Here is a 16,132-nt window from a genome sequence, read left to right on the forward strand (position 1 = left end):
CTTTTTTGTTTCTTACTTCCAGGCATTTAAGAGTGCTCTATCCAAAAATAATTATTAGCTATTTTCATGCTTTGCCTAAGAAATTAAAAGCTGACCAGACATGGTGGCTCACACCTGTTATCCCAGAAGTTTGGGAGGCAGAGGCGGGTGAATCAGTTGAGGTCAGGAGTTCAAGACCAGCGTGGTCAAAACAGTGAAATCCTATCTCTACAAAAAATACAAAAATTCACCTGGCATGGTGGTGGTGGTGATGCTTGCCTGTAGTCCCAGCTACTCAGGAGGCTGAGGCACGAGAATTGCTTGGATTTGGGAGGCAGAGGTGCAGTGAGCCAAGATTGCTCCACTGCACTCTAGCCTGGGTGACAAAGTGAAATTCCGTCTCAAAAAATTTTGGATCTCAAATCCAGCATTAATACCATCTTTCACTTAGGTAGTATTTTATAGTTTATATATTTAACAGATACCATTTTCTTTAAAAAACAAAACAAAACAAAAACAAAAACAAAAATCTATGTAGCACAGGCAGAGTACGTATCATGCCCAGGGTACAGAAGAAACCAAACTGAAGAGCAAGTTAAATGACTTTTGCAAATAGCAAATGGCAAAGCTACAATACTTATAACTATACCTACAAACTTTCACTACTTTTCTTTAGAGCTCTTATGCTAAAATCTTGGGTCAATATTGGTATGTAATTTTTAAGAAAGATGGTTAATTAAATCAATGAGGCTTTTTGTTGCTGTTGCTGTTATATGGGTGGAAATAACATGATGTATTAGTCTGCTTTCATGCTGCTGATAAAGATATACCCAAGACTGGATAATTTATAAAGAAAAAGATTTAATGGACTCACAGTTCCACGTGGCTGGGGCGGCCTCATAACCACGGCAGAAGGTGAAAGGCATGTCTTACACGGAAGCAGGCAAGAGAGAAAATAAGAACCAAGAGAAAGGGGTTTCCTCTCATAAAACCATCAGATCTTGTGAGACTTATTTATTCACTACCATGAGAACAGTATGGGGGAACTGCTCCCATGATTCAATTATCTTCCACTGGGTCCCTCCTACAACACATGGGAATTATGGGAGCTACAATTCAAGACGAGATTTGGGTGGGGACACAGCTAAACCATATCACATGAGTTAGATCTCAAGGGTTCTTTTGAGGAGCAAATAACGTATGCAGCATACATGGCTCAATGTCCAGCCAAAATGTTAGGCCTCTGTCCTCATTGACTGTGATAGGGCTCTCTTCTAAGCTTGATAACCTCTACCCTTAGAGCACTAAGTATCATTTGCAATTACAAATTCTCGGATGGTATAGGCAAATTTATTTCTACGGTAGAAGCATTTATTTCAGATATAGAAAAATAACACTATTTCAAAGTCAGAGTAAGTAAACAGAAGTATATTTTTTCCTTACATACCCATCCTCAAATGTCAACACACAGTTTCCAGCCATTCTTACAAGGAACAAATGCAGAATCAAGGTAATAACTGTCAAAGAAGAGTTGTGTTAAAGCTACATATCAACCTTGAAAATCAGAAAATACAAAGTGATCTAGTGCAGAGATTCTCAACTTTAGTGTGCATCAGAATCACTTGGATTGTGGAAAACGCACCTTCAGAGAGCTGAAGGAAAATCATCAGGTCAAGCAAGCCCTTGGTCTCAGAATAAATATCCAAGAGACTAAAGATACATACTTTGTTCCTCAGGGAAGGGGGAAGGACACAATACACTACAATATAAAAGATCAGCCATTTACTCTGTGTGACTTCTCTGGGCTTCAGATTCAGGAATAACGACAGATACAACTCTCAAGAATTGTTCTACATACTGAGTTAGATAGTGTAATAAGTGCTTCTCCAATCCATAATACATAGCTACTATCATTACTTCAACATCATCATAATTATTTGATACAGAGTACATCTTCCCCCACCCGCCGCCCACTCCCAAATGGCTGCTATTACTTATTTTAAAAGTCAAATAATCAGTTATTGGGTTCAAACTCATGGACTACAAATACCATTTTTATATTGGTATCATTTTTACTAGCTTCAACTATCCACTTATAAGATCTCAGTACGTTACTGAAATGACAATTTTCGTACCCAAACTAAGACAATGACTGAAAGAAAAGGAACTAAAGCTTTAAAATTGTGTCTTGCTTCTAAAGCATTAATGGTGAGATAAAGAATTCGTTTCAAAGTGACCCACTTTAGATAATCTCTGATGTTCCCTGTATTGTTTTCTGAATCTGAGAAGGCTATTTATAGATGGAAACATGGAAATAAAATACCTATAATCTTCATCACTTCCTATATTCAATATACTACACATTAACATTTCAGAGTTAAAGTTTTTGGCCATTTAAGTACCTACCCACATAAATATCTGAGGTTTTAATATTCTAAAACTATAAAACATAGCTATAGAGGTACACAGTTAGGCTAGGACAGGGTTTCTCAACCTCAGGACTAATGATATTTTGGGTCAGGAAATTCTTTACTGAGTGTGTGTGGGGGTTGAGGAGGTATGCACTGCACAGTAGCAATCTTCTCCCTACCCCAGTTTTGACAACCAAACATGTCTCCAGACATCACCAAATTGGTCTTCTGAAGGCCAAAATCTACCCCAACTGAGAACTTCTGGGCTAGAATTTTATATAGACATAATTGTAAACTCTGGGTACACAGACAATACAAGACGCTATATAATATTATAAGGTAAAGAATCCAGCACAGTACATTTCTGCTATACTGTTTACGCTAGGACACAGTTTTTATATACTACTTAGGCATACAGTTATCTACATATAACTTTTTCCTACTGAACACTGATATTAGACGAGAAAAGAAACCACAGCTAATCCAGCAACCATCATTATATCACCTGATATGAGAAAAATCTACAATTTTCAAACATTTGCTAAATGGAAGCCTGGAAAAATCACTGCAAGTGTCCTTCTTTCTGAATTCGAAGTCTGTCTTTCTCTACTTGTAAGCGTTCCTTTTCAATCTGCAGTTTCTCAGATTCAAATTTCAAAAACTGCAGTCTATCCTTTTCCAGTTGCAAGCGTTCTCGTTCAAGTTTTAACTTCTCTGTTTCTATGTCCTGTGGTTGAAGCATGGATTTTTCTCCTTGACCAAGTTCATTTTCCAAGGACGGTTTCTCTGAATTGACTATCTGTAACCTCAACTTCTCTCTTTCAATCTGCAGCCGCTCCTTCTCCAGCTGAAGCCGCTCATGCTCCATGTCTAAATGCCGCAGCCTCTCTTTCTCGATTTGTAGGCGTTCCTTTTCTACCTGCAGTCTTTCAGCCTCAATATCCAGTCGTCGTTTTTCTAACTCTAGTTTCTGTTTCTCAATATTTACAAGCAAATGAGGCTCATCATATGCAGATCTAGATGGTGTTGAGTTAAGGGTAAAAAACTCATCAATGTGGGGGAAATCGGGAAGTTCATTTTCTCTCCTGGAATCTGGTATGACAGATGACAACATTTCTTCCTCCTCCTCAATTTCAAACTAAGAGCAAAGAGAAAAGCAATTTTCAGTATTGACTGCTACTTTGTGGCAATTTGTCTAAATATTTCTTAAAAGCTTTCAGCATTGTTTGGGGAAAATAATTTGAATTCTGAATACCATTTACACTGAATTACTTGATGTCTGTAATACACATAACCTAGGTAATTATATTTAGGTGGGAAGAAAAGTATTAATGATGTAAAGAGAAAAGCAGAATGACTTGTTATGTACTATTTTTAAATAAGCTTGAAAATCTGGGAAGGAGTTAACAGTTCCTGAACAATAATCTCCCACATCAGAATTGAAAAGATTAAAAGGGGTACAGAGGCTAATACTCACTTCAGGACTCTGCGGATCCCTTTCTTCCTCTTCCACCTTGACCTCAGTTAAGGATCCACCTGCATCCCTGAAATCTGCCACATTCTGCCAGTCAAAATTTGCATCATTTCGGAATCCAATCTTTTCATCTATCTCTTCAGTGAGAGAGTCATCTAAATCAGAGGAGGGAAGGGGAAATCCCGAACCGACCAGCTTAATGTTGGCCTTCATCCTCTTTCTCTTCATAAGTGCTCGCCAGTCAAGGTACCTTCTTTTCACCTCTGTCCCTGTCCTCTGTTCTCCTTCTCCTACAGCATTCACACACTGTGCAATCTCTTCCCAAGCCATTCGCTTCATCACGTTAATTGTTGTATTGAGCTGTTTGGAAAAAATGACTTCTTTCCTTTTTGTAATTTCTTTCAAAAGGGTCTGAGTTTCTTGAACACTAAAATTGCTTTTCCTTTTTCTTTTCAACTGCTTCATTTTTAACTTCAATGCAGTTTTTATAATAAGAGAAGATGTGAAAACAATTTGAGGAATGCTGCAAAGCACAAAAACCAAGGATAATTCTTTGCTGGCACTTAATTCAAATCATTGTCTTCCATTCATCTAGTGGCAGAGGCAGTCTGGATAATCCCTAAAAGGAAAAAAGTACAAGCAATCAACCTATCTGCAACTTCTACAACATACTTCAAACTAATGAACTATATAATTTTTAAGAGAAACAGAAAACAACCCTCTAAATACAGCTTAAAATTGTGTACTTTATCTTTGCCAGTACCAACATAGTTCAAATTGCAACCTTCTCCCCATTGGAGTGCTGCAAAGGTTCCCAACCAGTTGCCAGTATTCACTCCTGACTCCCTTCCTACTGCTTCAGCTCCTTCTCCCACAAATTCTCCCTCTCTCCTCCAATTGCACTGGCCATCTTTCAGCCATCAATTCCTGTCAAGCTCTTTCTTGGTTCAGGGCCTTTGTCCACACTGTTCCAACTGACTGGAAAATAGATTACTCCCTTCTTGGTCTACTTAATTCCTCTTCATCCTTTAGCTTGCAGATTAAGTATTCATTTATCAGGGAAGCCTTTCCTGACAAATCAAATTACTTCAGCATAAAATTTGCAGTACTTTTCCTAGACTGAATTTTATACTTGTGCTAACATACAGCTCAGAGTCTGTCCCTTTCCCCAGTTCACTGCCAAGTTTCACAAGGGCAGGGATGTTTCCACTGGCCATCATCTCCCCAGAGACTAGCAGAGATTCTGGCACATGGCAAGCACACCATGAATATGTTTTGAATGAATGAAAGGGTCGATTTGCCAAAATAATCATTAGTTCGAGATATCTAAAAGAAAAAGTACACTTTGCAGAATAATTTTAGAGGAAACTGAAAGGCTGAGCTGCAAAATCAATAAAACTCACAATTTGAGACAATGTAATCTGATCAAATAAATGTCAACTGCCAACTACCTACATTTTACTACTTCACAAATTCAAACTCATTTTAAGGTTAATAAACCAACATAGAAACCCTAAATTTGGAATATAATTTCCTGAAACAATGAAGGTATTGTAGGAGTATGACAAAATTAAAGGGGTAACCAAAAAATGGCAAGGATTTTACCCAGCCATCCCACCTAATTAATCATGTAAGTAAAAAGATCACCAAAAAAGATCAACAAAAGAAAATGATCACCAAAAATAAAAAGGAAAAGATCACCAAAAATTTTTTTTAGATTCCTAAACCTTTCAATGACTGGGGCACATTGCATGATTTGCCCTTGTAATTCCGCTCCTCACCCTATCCTCCCCTCCCTTAAACCACCTAAACAAAAGCCCCTAACATCAAACAAAACCAGGCTGGACTATATTTTTGTTTCTAATTAAGGCTCTTAATTCTGTGCCTTTCTTTGGAGAATTTCTCAGCAGTACTTTGTATTCTTCTGGGCCGCTTTAATTGTAGAGTTGAAGATCACAATATAGGAAAGTATCTATACTTGGAGTCTCTATTAAATAAATTTTACAATATCCATGTGGCAATATCTGTATACAGATTTTGAGTGGAAAAGATCCTCTCTTGTAAGTGCTTCTTCTAGAAACGAGACAGTGTTTCTCCAATTTTCAGACTCTCAGGTTGTCAGACTGTCAAAGAAGGTATACCTGAAACTTGTCAGACATGCAAACTTTTTAGGCTCCTCTCCAGACCGGGAACTCTGAAAGTGGGACCTAGCAATCTGTGTTTCAACAAACTCTCCAGATAACTCTAACTCAAAGATAACTCTTTGAAACCCTCTGTGCTAGACCCACACTAGTAGAACAGATGCTACACATGCCTGACTCTCTTACCTACCTTGAATTCAGGCCTTACATAAGTGCATATGGTGGAATCTAAAGCATATCCACAATCCTCACCGCAATGGGTTGGGGAAGTGTAGTTTTTTGTGCTAGCTAGCCTTTGCATTACTGGAAAGCATACTAGGAGGCTGGAACAGATGCTGAGTGAGTCAGGGACTCGATTTTCTCATAGCGACAGAAAATGAGGTCATCTACCAAAAAGGTCCCAGTGTCTCACACAGTATAGTACATATTGGTTTATTAATATTGATTTAACTGAGGAGAAGTGGGATAGATGTCAAAAAAGCATTTTGACTTGGAAAAGAGATTTTAAAAGATGTAAGGGGAAACAGGGCTCAGAAAGAGTTAGGGGTACCTTACACAGACCATGCTGTCTGACTTCAAATTCACTCACTGATAACTGCTACAGAGCTGACTTCCTCCCCTATAAAATGTGAAATGGGATGACATTACCAAGATCCCTTCCAGCCCTATCACTGTTTGACCTTAAACTTTTACTGTCAATATGAAAAAAAGTATCAAAATATCCATGAAGTTCCAAGTCCTGTCATTTAAATTCCACCATGTCATTATATGGGAGATACCAGCCTTTCTATTTATAAAACAAGATCCAGAGAGGTTAATTTGCCCTCAACACAGCCTATTAAATGGCAAGACTTATTACAACCAGGTTCCCTCACGTCACGTCTACTTCGACTTTATTAACAGCTTGTGGTAGCTAAACCTTAAAAATGTGTTGCTGGCCAGGCGCAGTGGCTCATGCCTGTAATACTAGCACTTTGGGAGGCCGAGACGGGCGGACTGCCTGAGCTCTCAGAAGTTCAAGACCAGCCTGGGCAACATGGTGAAACCCCGTCTCTACTAAAAATACAAAAAATTAGCCGGGCATCATGGTGCACACCTATAATCCCAGCTACTCAGGAGGCTGAGGCACGAGAATCACTTAAACCCAGGAGGCAGAGGCTGCAGTGAGCCGAGATCATGCCACTGCACTCCAGCCTGGGCGAAAGAGCAAGACTTTGTCTCAAAAAACAACAACAAAGTGTTGCTAAGGTAAGTTTTGAGATGTCATTTAGTAAAAGATTTTCAAAAGGAGATTCTTATCTGTGTGGAAGGTCCAGATAAAATTCTTTATATTGGCAGAAAAGTTCCTCAAAGCTTCAATCGGTTACATTTCCTCTACCTCCTGTTAAAGTAAATTAGAACAGAGACCTGGCCTGAAGAATCCCTGAGCAGACAAAACCAGTTAGGCCTCGTAAGTGACTTTAATTTTGCTGGATTTGCAAACATATGCAACACTTAACTTGGGCTATATTTTTGGTAAATTCTTATATTTTTTTAAAAAAAGAAACTTAAGACTAAGCAATCAGAAGCCGTCAACTAACTTACGTAACTAGGGACCTTCCAGCAGGATAGATCAACTTAGACAACCTTATAACTGTAACCAATCAACTATTTTCTTTGCTTTACTTCTGTTAGTCCTATAAAGCCTTCCTGCCTTGCATTTCCACTGCAGAGCTCCCAGACCACTTCTGGTTTGGAGCTGCCTGATTCAAGAATCACTATTTGCTCAAATAAACTTGTTAAAAGTTATCATGTCTCAGTTTACCTTTTAACACATGGTTTCTTTTCTCTTACTCTGTCTGCCAATTTAAACTTTCCATTAGTGTGAAAAATAGTTCTACTGTAATTCACAATATAAACAGCATCTTCTACTGAGGCAAAAATATAGCAATTAAGCAAGGCTAAATTGAATAAGAAAACGCCCATCTTTTCTATCATCTTTTCTCTTTTAGACTGAAAAGTGGATGCTAATACCTTATTTTTAAACTTTAATAACAACACATTTCTTATCATCATTGCATTAAACCTTTATGCATTTTTCCTTTTCAAGCTCTCGGTATTCTTTGTTCAGCTGACTTTGTACGTGTCTAATAATATCACCAAAAATATGCCCATCACCACATTTTTGTTTCCAATCACTCATGTGGAATAACCATCTCCTGAACTGCCACTTGCTGCTGAAATAGAGGTCAGAGAACTAAAAATTCAAAACAGCTGAAATGAACTCTCAAGAAATCGCTGTCAATTTCACATACCCATATAAAAGGGCAAAGTATACAAAAACAAAAAAAAAGAAGACTGCAAGACAACTATTTCTAAAGTAGACTTACAGACTTTCAAAATTTCTCAAGAGAAATTTAATGATAAAATTGAAATCCACAAAACTGGAATGTATAATCAACAGCAGCACTCTTGATACTGCCCTAGAGATATACTCCCCTTACAGTCAAATGTAAACCTTTTATCCTCTAGAATATAAGCAAATAATATAAGCAAAGGTTATCTATAAATGGTAACATCAAAAGAGGTAGTGTGTGTAGTAATGAGCACAGATTCTGGAGTCAGACCACCCAGGTTAGAGTCCTGGCTCTGGCAATTCCTAGCTGTGTGGCCTCAGTTACTTAACTTCCCTATGCATAATTTTATTTGTAAAATGATAAAATAACATTACTTCATATAAATACTATAAGGATTAAAGGACTTAGTCAAATAAAGAGAACAGTTCCTGGTGCACATTAAGCACTATTACGTATTTGCCACATCAAAGGCAGAATATTTAAATAACTTTGACAAAAGGAAACAGAAAGGTCACAATAATACTGGAATTGTTCTAGTTCCTAAGTTGAGGGATAGGTCCATGGGTCTTTATTATTATGCTTCATAACATATACACTTACATTAGGAGTGTGGTGGAGCTTACCCATGAGAGTTTTCAAGAATCAATTGGGGACATCACTTTCCACCTCCACATTCAGCCATGTCATGTTAGGAGCTAAAAATTGGCCAACACGGCACTTACTAATACTACAGAATTGTCAAATTAGAACTTTTTGTTTTGAATGGGCAGGGAGCTTTTCATTAGAACACTCCAGCTATATTATTTTTGCATGTATCAAATATTATCTAATAAATAAAAGAAAGTGAAATGTTTTAACATCTGATCCCAAGGCAGTTTAGTGAACACTGTAGAATGCTTATAATTTTATTTTTAGAGATAGGATCTCACTCTGTTCCCCAGACTGGAGTACAGTGGCTCAATCATAATTCAGTGCACCCTCAAACTCCTGAGACCCAATGATCTTCCCGCCTCAGCTTCCTGAGTAGCAAGGCAGGTGTACCACCATGTACAACTAATTTTTAAAGTTTTTATATAGACAAGGTCTTGCTACGTTGTCCAGACTGGTCTTGAACTCTTTGACTCAGGTGATCCTCCTGCCTTAGCCTCCTAAAGTGCTAGGATTACAGGTGTGAACCACCATGCTCAGCCTAAAACGCTTGTAATTTTAGAGGATCACATTTAATTAATACTCTGGCGTAACATTCCTATGTAATTCAAATTATCCAATAGGGTGGGCAAGCATTCAGCTTTCCTCTAGAGGTGACTGAAAATATTCATGAGGTACCATGTTTATAAGCCACAATATAAAAAACTGAAGCAAACTGATTTATACACATCATTAAACCAGCCCCAATATGCTGCTTCTTAGTAGCCTATGTTGCAGGACAAGTGAAAGAATTTTTGGTCAAAACTTGGCTGTTTCCTTCTACAATTTGCCCCACCTCTAAGGACCTAGGAGACAGTAGCCCATCTGCTCTAAAAACAGTATCTTCAATACCTGGCACTGTGAGTAACAAATAGGAGGAGGTAAAAATATGAACCCAAAACAAGAAAATGATAAAGGGATGGGAAAGGGTATAGAAAGAGAAACAGAAACTATTTCAAGGAAAGTAAGCCAGGAAAACTGAAGTTTCCATAGGCACACAAAACATATGCTTATAAGAAAACAGAAGCAAGTCAACATAGGCAAGAAGCAGTTAGCTTGTAAGTGAAGAACAGATGTCCACCCTGTAACTACACTAAACAATGAAACAGTTAACAGGTTATTCAAAATTCTGAAGAAAAATCTTCAGTTAACAGGCTATATTGCTAGTCAGGCATATTGACCAACCGTAAAAAGGTTATCAAGGACATCAAAAAAAATAAAATCAGCACATTTGATGTCCTCAAAAACAGAACAGAGAGCCAAAGATATATTCCACCAAATCAAATGCCTACATGTGATAAAGATACAAAATACACAGAATGTCTCAGGGCATTTACATAGCCTTTTGAGCCATTTAAAAATCACTATCACATTTTTAAGGTAAAAGCATGGTAAAAATAGAAATGTTTATCAAAAGGGGACTGGATGAATCAACTATTAAGTCACATAATGGAATATATGCAATAAATGTCATGTTAGAGTATGGATGTCTTAGCCCATAATCCCCATGTAGATGCTATAGTTGACGCAAGCCAACAAAATTGGCAAAGGACATGCATCTGTCTGTGTGTGTACATACATGTTCACAGATCAACTTGGGAACATTCGCAGACACAGAACATCCTATGCTCTACAACAGGTTCATTAACTCTGTCTACCACCAATCTGGGGATCATGTGCATGGTCATTTCTGTCTCAGCCATATGGCTGTTTCTTAGCCCACAGCACATTTATTTCATTTTACTTTGAGGTCGTCAACATTGCATTAAAAATCTACTTATGAGAAATTTTTATTATAGAGAACTACATTATTTAAAGTCCCATATTTTTTTAAAACAGCCAAATATACACACAGAAAATCTAAATAAGAATGTAAATTCACAATGAAGTGAAAAATTTCTACCACCAATGTAACTACTATCAGTAATTTCTTGAAATTCTTTCCAGAAAAATCATGTTTATAATAGTATGTAAATATTTATGGATAAATTATACGTATTACATGAATACATACTAATTCCATCACATACGTTAAAAAGCTGTCTGTTGAAAATGTTAAGCGATAAAAAAATTAAAGAGAATTTATTGAAAAGAGAGAAATAACCTGCATATGAATGATTCTAAAGGATGAATGAAGAGCCAAAGTTGGAATCCACAGTGAAAAATAATAAGAAACGAAGAAAAATTATACAATTGAAAAAAATTATTTAGATGTTGCCAGAGTTGTGTCTCTCCAACTATACCATGTATATGAATCAACTGGGGACTCTGTTAAAATGCAGATTTTGATTCAGGTCTGCAGTGGGGACTGGGAGTCTACATTTTTGACAAATGATGTCCTCGGACGGCATCTTGAGTAGTAACAGTCTAGGCTAGAGAGGCACTGTTCAGTAGAAATACAATGTAATCTACACATGTAATTTAAAATTTCCTAGTGATCCCAGTTAAGTAAATATGAAATGAAAAGGTGATTAATATTAACAGCTTTTATTTCACTCCATATGCTGTATAGTCAATATATTATTTCAATATGCAATAATATAAAAATTATCAATGAGAAATTTTCCATTGTTCTCTTTTGCTGTCATTAGAATACAATGTGTACTTTACAGTTACAACACATCTCCTTTTGTATTAGCCACACTTCAAGAACTCAATAGAACATGTATTCAGTAGCTAATCTACTGAAAAGTGTAGGTCTATAGCACATCAAAATAACCTAAAGAGCTTTTAAAAATACCTATAACCAGTTCCCATCTCTGACCAATTAAAACAATCTTTGGAAAAGGGCCAAGAATTCAGAGTTTAAAAGCTCTCCAAGTGCTTCTCATTTGCAGCCAGGATTGAGAACCACCCAAATACAGAATCAATGTTAAGAGTTTACTTGCTCCAATATGTACAGAAAGGCAAGGCAGAGAGCAAATGGTGTAGCTAAGAAATTTCCTTTCAGAGATTATTAAAAAAAAAGACCTCATCTGCCACAAAAGACTTATAATACAGACAAAGCTGGTTTATTTATGAAAAAATATGCCTAAGAGAATGTTATGTCAAATGCAAGAATAATATGCTAGTTGTAAGGACCAATTCACACTTCTATTTGTTGGAAACACATCAAAGGAATGAATACAAGCTTAGATGATTTAGACTTAAGAAGAAAAGGATGGTTGTCTTGAAAACCAAATTTTCTTCTAAGTAGAACGTCTTTAGACACCTATCCATAACTTCATTAAGAAAAAGTATGACTGAATTAGGAGTATAAATCAGGAACATGCATTATTAGATGAAGTCATTAGGATACTGTCTCATTCAACAGATATATACTGAGTGTTTAAAACCTTTCAAGGCTTTCCATTGCACTTAAGAGGTAAGTTTACTCCCCTTGCTCTTCCTCTCTTCCTATTGTAAACCCTGTCTGAACCCTACCTTTACACTTTCCTATCTACCTTTTCTGGTCTTATCCATCACCTCCAATACCGACTCCCAACCTACTTTCCCAATCCACCTTCCCCATCAAACGTGTACTCACAAGTAGGTGGCACACAAACACAATACCGGTCATTTTGAAATCCCTCTAAATTCTAGATCAGTGCTGTCCAGTAGAAATATAAGAGCCCTATATGTAATTTTAAATCCCCAAGTAGTCACATTAAAGCAGTAAAAAGAAACAGGTAAAACTGAGTATTTTATTTAACCAAATATATCCAAAATGTTATTTTGAAACGTAATCAATATAAACAATTATTGAGATATTTTACATTCAGTAATGTAAGGCTACTGGCTACCATACTGGACAGCACAGCTCAAGCCATCATGGTCCCTGACCTTGGACTATCACACATATATTTCCCCCGGTCATCTTCCCAAATTCCATGGTGTCTGCCTTTTCATCAGGCCAATGCCTACTTATCCTTTAGCACTCGGTTTAAATGTCTTCTGTTCCGGGACCTCTTCACTGTTGCCATTCATCTAAGTCTGATGTCCTCCCTATGTGCTTCCACTATCAGCTTCATTACACCACTGATTTACATTAGGAACAATAAGGGATCAGATATGAATATATTATTCCTGCTATCAAATAATTTACAACTTAGTAAAACCTGTAAAACATAGATGCATAAAAAAGTACGTAAACAAATTGTAATGAAGTCTGTAACCTGAAGGCTGTAATACAGACTACCTAAGATTGTATGCCAATTCCACCACTTAACTAGCTCTGTGATCTCCAGCAAATTACTTAACCTCTTAAACTCGTTTCTTCATCTTTAAATGGGAAAAATAATAAGACTAATACTCATGATGCTTTGAAGATTAAAAGAGATAATCCGATTAAGAAGCTTGTGATGCCTACGATATAGTAAGCCCACAAATGTCAGCTATTATCCATTGCCCAGTACAGTATCTGAACGTAATTAACAAATATTTCTTCACTGGATGAATAATGCAAATATACAAAAACTACAATACAGAAATATTAACAAAATACTCTGGATATTCATAAGAAAGACAAATCTTTGATGGGATCAAGGAAGGTTTTGAGTCGGAATTAGCATTTGATTTGGGTCTTAGAAAACAGACTAATGAAGGACAGAAATAAAAGAAAGAAGTATCAGGAATTAAAACTGGAAAATTAGGATGGTGTGAGAGAGAAATCTTACTAAGCAAATTCTGGCTTAGTAAGACCTATTCTTTGCTAAAAAAATGAACTGAAAGAGACAAATATATCTGTGAAAGTTTTTTTGAAATTCAAGCAGGCTACCATTAATATGGAACAACTGTCACTGTAGTAACATATAAATATATAATCAATATAGGTATATAATAAAAACAATTGAAGTTGTCAAGAGAATCCAAATTTATGCAGATATCCACAAGATTTTGCTCTTAGAATTTGAGATCAATTTAGAAATTGCACTATTGTAAATGTATTGGTACATGGTAGAAATAGCAGTCCTTTTGAAGTACCACTGAGTCAATATATTTTTAAAATTTGGCAGCAGCTGTTGCTATTGGCAGGGCCTATTTTTAACCAACAATTCCTAACTCCATACCTCTCACTTACAAAGTGGTATCCCGTTGTCCCTAACTGACCTATTCTGAACTGATGAACTATTTCATTTAATAAAACAGGCTTTAATACATTTTTAACCTGACTGAAATTGATATTGGGATGCACCTTAGATATCCAGTTTTGGCTTGCGTGAAAATCTTCTTCTAAAACCTTGATATTTTCTGATTAAGTGCAAGAAAGTGCCAGCATTGATGCATCTGGAGTTGCTGAAGTTCTCTAGATATGCTTACCTGGATAAAAGCCATTTTCAGAAATGTTTGTCTTTCTGTCCTCTCCTTTATATGTTGGTATCCAAGTAACAGAAGCCTGGGGTTTCTATCATCCATTCATTCCCCAGTAATTTTCTCAAAAAATACTTATTGAGCTCCTACTGTGTGCCAGGCACTATTTTTGGTGCTGGGGGTATAACACCTCAAAAAATGTGAAAATATGTCATTTTAGATGTCAAACACTATCCCTTTTGTATTGGCTGTCGTCACTCTTATAGCAGAAAGGATTCAACAGCTGCAGTCTCTAAAACTTACAAACCTTCCAGGCCCAATCACAGAGAACAGCCATTTTCTAAAATCCCATTTCACAATCGTTCTTTACTGGTTGGAAATAGAAATGAGATGTAGTTCATTTACGTAATCCTTGTGAAGATGACGTACTGCCAATGGCGTAATATAAGCAGGCAACTTTTTACAAGCACTAAAACTTGAGAATGAAGTTCCTAGATACTTCATGATAAGACAGAATTAAGAAGTCTGAGAAAAACCAGACGGTAAGTTACGGATCAAAAAAAAATTGAGGGTAAATTAGCTAAGCAGTTCAAGAAGAAAAGCATCACAAATCTACAATATCAACCCCTACCCCAATTCTCTTTAAAGTGTGACTTTCCCCTCCCCTATATTCTTATAGGGGATTCACTTCCCTGCCAAAAAGGATGTTCTTCTCTAAAACTCGTGGTAGGTACATAACAAGTTTACTTCAGGGTCGACGGTTATCCAAGTATCTTTCACCTCCCTCCCGCTGCTCCTTTGGGACCGTCCAAAAACAGCCCCTGGGAAGAATCAAGTTAGACTGGGCTCCCGGAAAGCCACCCAGGGGAGCAGGGGCGCGCACCTGCCTCGGCCACAATGATACGGTTGCTGCTGGTAGGAGTTCCGGTGGAAGTCGGGGCAACCTGGAAGATTTCCTCTCTGGATATTAAATGAGAGTCCCGACTGAGTGCCCAGAAACTTCTGTAATCTTGTTTCCGTGGCCTGGGCCCTCCCCAGCCTCCCCGGTCAGGCGACAGACGCGCGTGGCGCTTCTCCCGAGCGTGCAGTCCCGCTACGCCGCAGCCCTCGGACCAAACCCAGCAGCAAGCGTTGCGGCCACTTGCCGCTGACCCCTCCGGGACCCTCCCCACTGCGAAGGCACCCACTGGTCACGGAGCCACCGCTTCCCTGGCCGCCTCCTCAGGCACAGAACCGCTCACCTGCGACCCCGGCAGCACCTCCCCACCGTCGCCCCAAGAGGGGGTTGGAAAGAAGATGCTTCTTTGATCCCCCGCCCACTGACTGCGCCCGCCCATCTCCTGCCACCCATTGGCTGACGTGGCTGCCGTTCATTTAATAACGCTCATCCATTGGCTAGAAGGATGTTGCCATTCTGGATGAGAGCCCGCCCCAGGCCTGGCCTCACAATGGGAATCAAGTCCCAAACCGGTTCCGGGTTAGTGCCCTGGAATTCCGCCCCCTTGTGATTCACCTCCCTCTCTGCGCTCCGTCTGTGGTGCGCGGCTCTGTCAGTCAAGTGGACTCTAGGAAGGGATTGGCCCCTAGTGATCCGCTTGCTGCGCTGTTCCAACTGATTGGGGCACTGGCCGCTGCATCTACAACTAGTCTCTTGTCCTTGACCCTCACCTGTTAAAAGGGCAAAGAAGAAGTGGGAACCGTGTGCTGCTTCAGTCGGGTTCCTAGACCAGCATCACCTCGACCAGGCTGCTACCTAATTGGCCTCAGCCATTCCTCTAAGACTGCCCGTGCCAAAGGTCGCTGATGACTTCCATA

At 38.3% G+C, this 16,132-nt stretch overlaps 1 protein-coding gene across 4 annotated transcripts; it reads right to left on the reverse strand.

Annotated features, from left to right (window-relative positions):
- Positions 1 to 1,328: 1,328 nt before the first annotated feature.
- Positions 1,329 to 15,767, reverse strand: MSANTD4 (Myb/SANT DNA binding domain containing 4 with coiled-coils). 4 transcript variants are annotated; one of them, XM_033204841.1, is made up of 3 exons: positions 15,559 to 15,767; positions 3,868 to 4,483; positions 1,329 to 3,528 (listed from the first exon to the last, which is right to left on the reverse strand). In XM_033204841.1, the coding sequence occupies exons 2-3, from the start codon at positions 4,327 to 4,329 to the stop codon at positions 2,953 to 2,955; spliced, it is 1,038 nt and encodes a 345-aa protein (XP_033060732.1). In that variant the 5' UTR covers positions 4,330 to 4,483; positions 15,559 to 15,767; the 3' UTR covers positions 1,329 to 2,952. The 4 variants fall into 4 exon arrangements, with proteins under 4 accessions (XP_033060732.1, XP_033060733.1, XP_033060734.1 ...); XM_033204842.1 differs by having other exon boundaries at positions 15,201 to 15,647; XM_033204843.1 differs by having other exon boundaries at positions 14,327 to 15,596.
- Between the last annotated feature and the right edge of the window lie 365 nt (positions 15,768 to 16,132).

This window comes from Trachypithecus francoisi, unplaced genomic scaffold (assembly GCF_009764315.1).
Source record: "Trachypithecus francoisi isolate TF-2019V2 unplaced genomic scaffold, Tfra_2.0 Lachesis_group8, whole genome shotgun sequence".
In the NCBI taxonomy this organism is placed as follows: Eukaryota; Metazoa; Chordata; class Mammalia; order Primates; family Cercopithecidae; genus Trachypithecus; species Trachypithecus francoisi.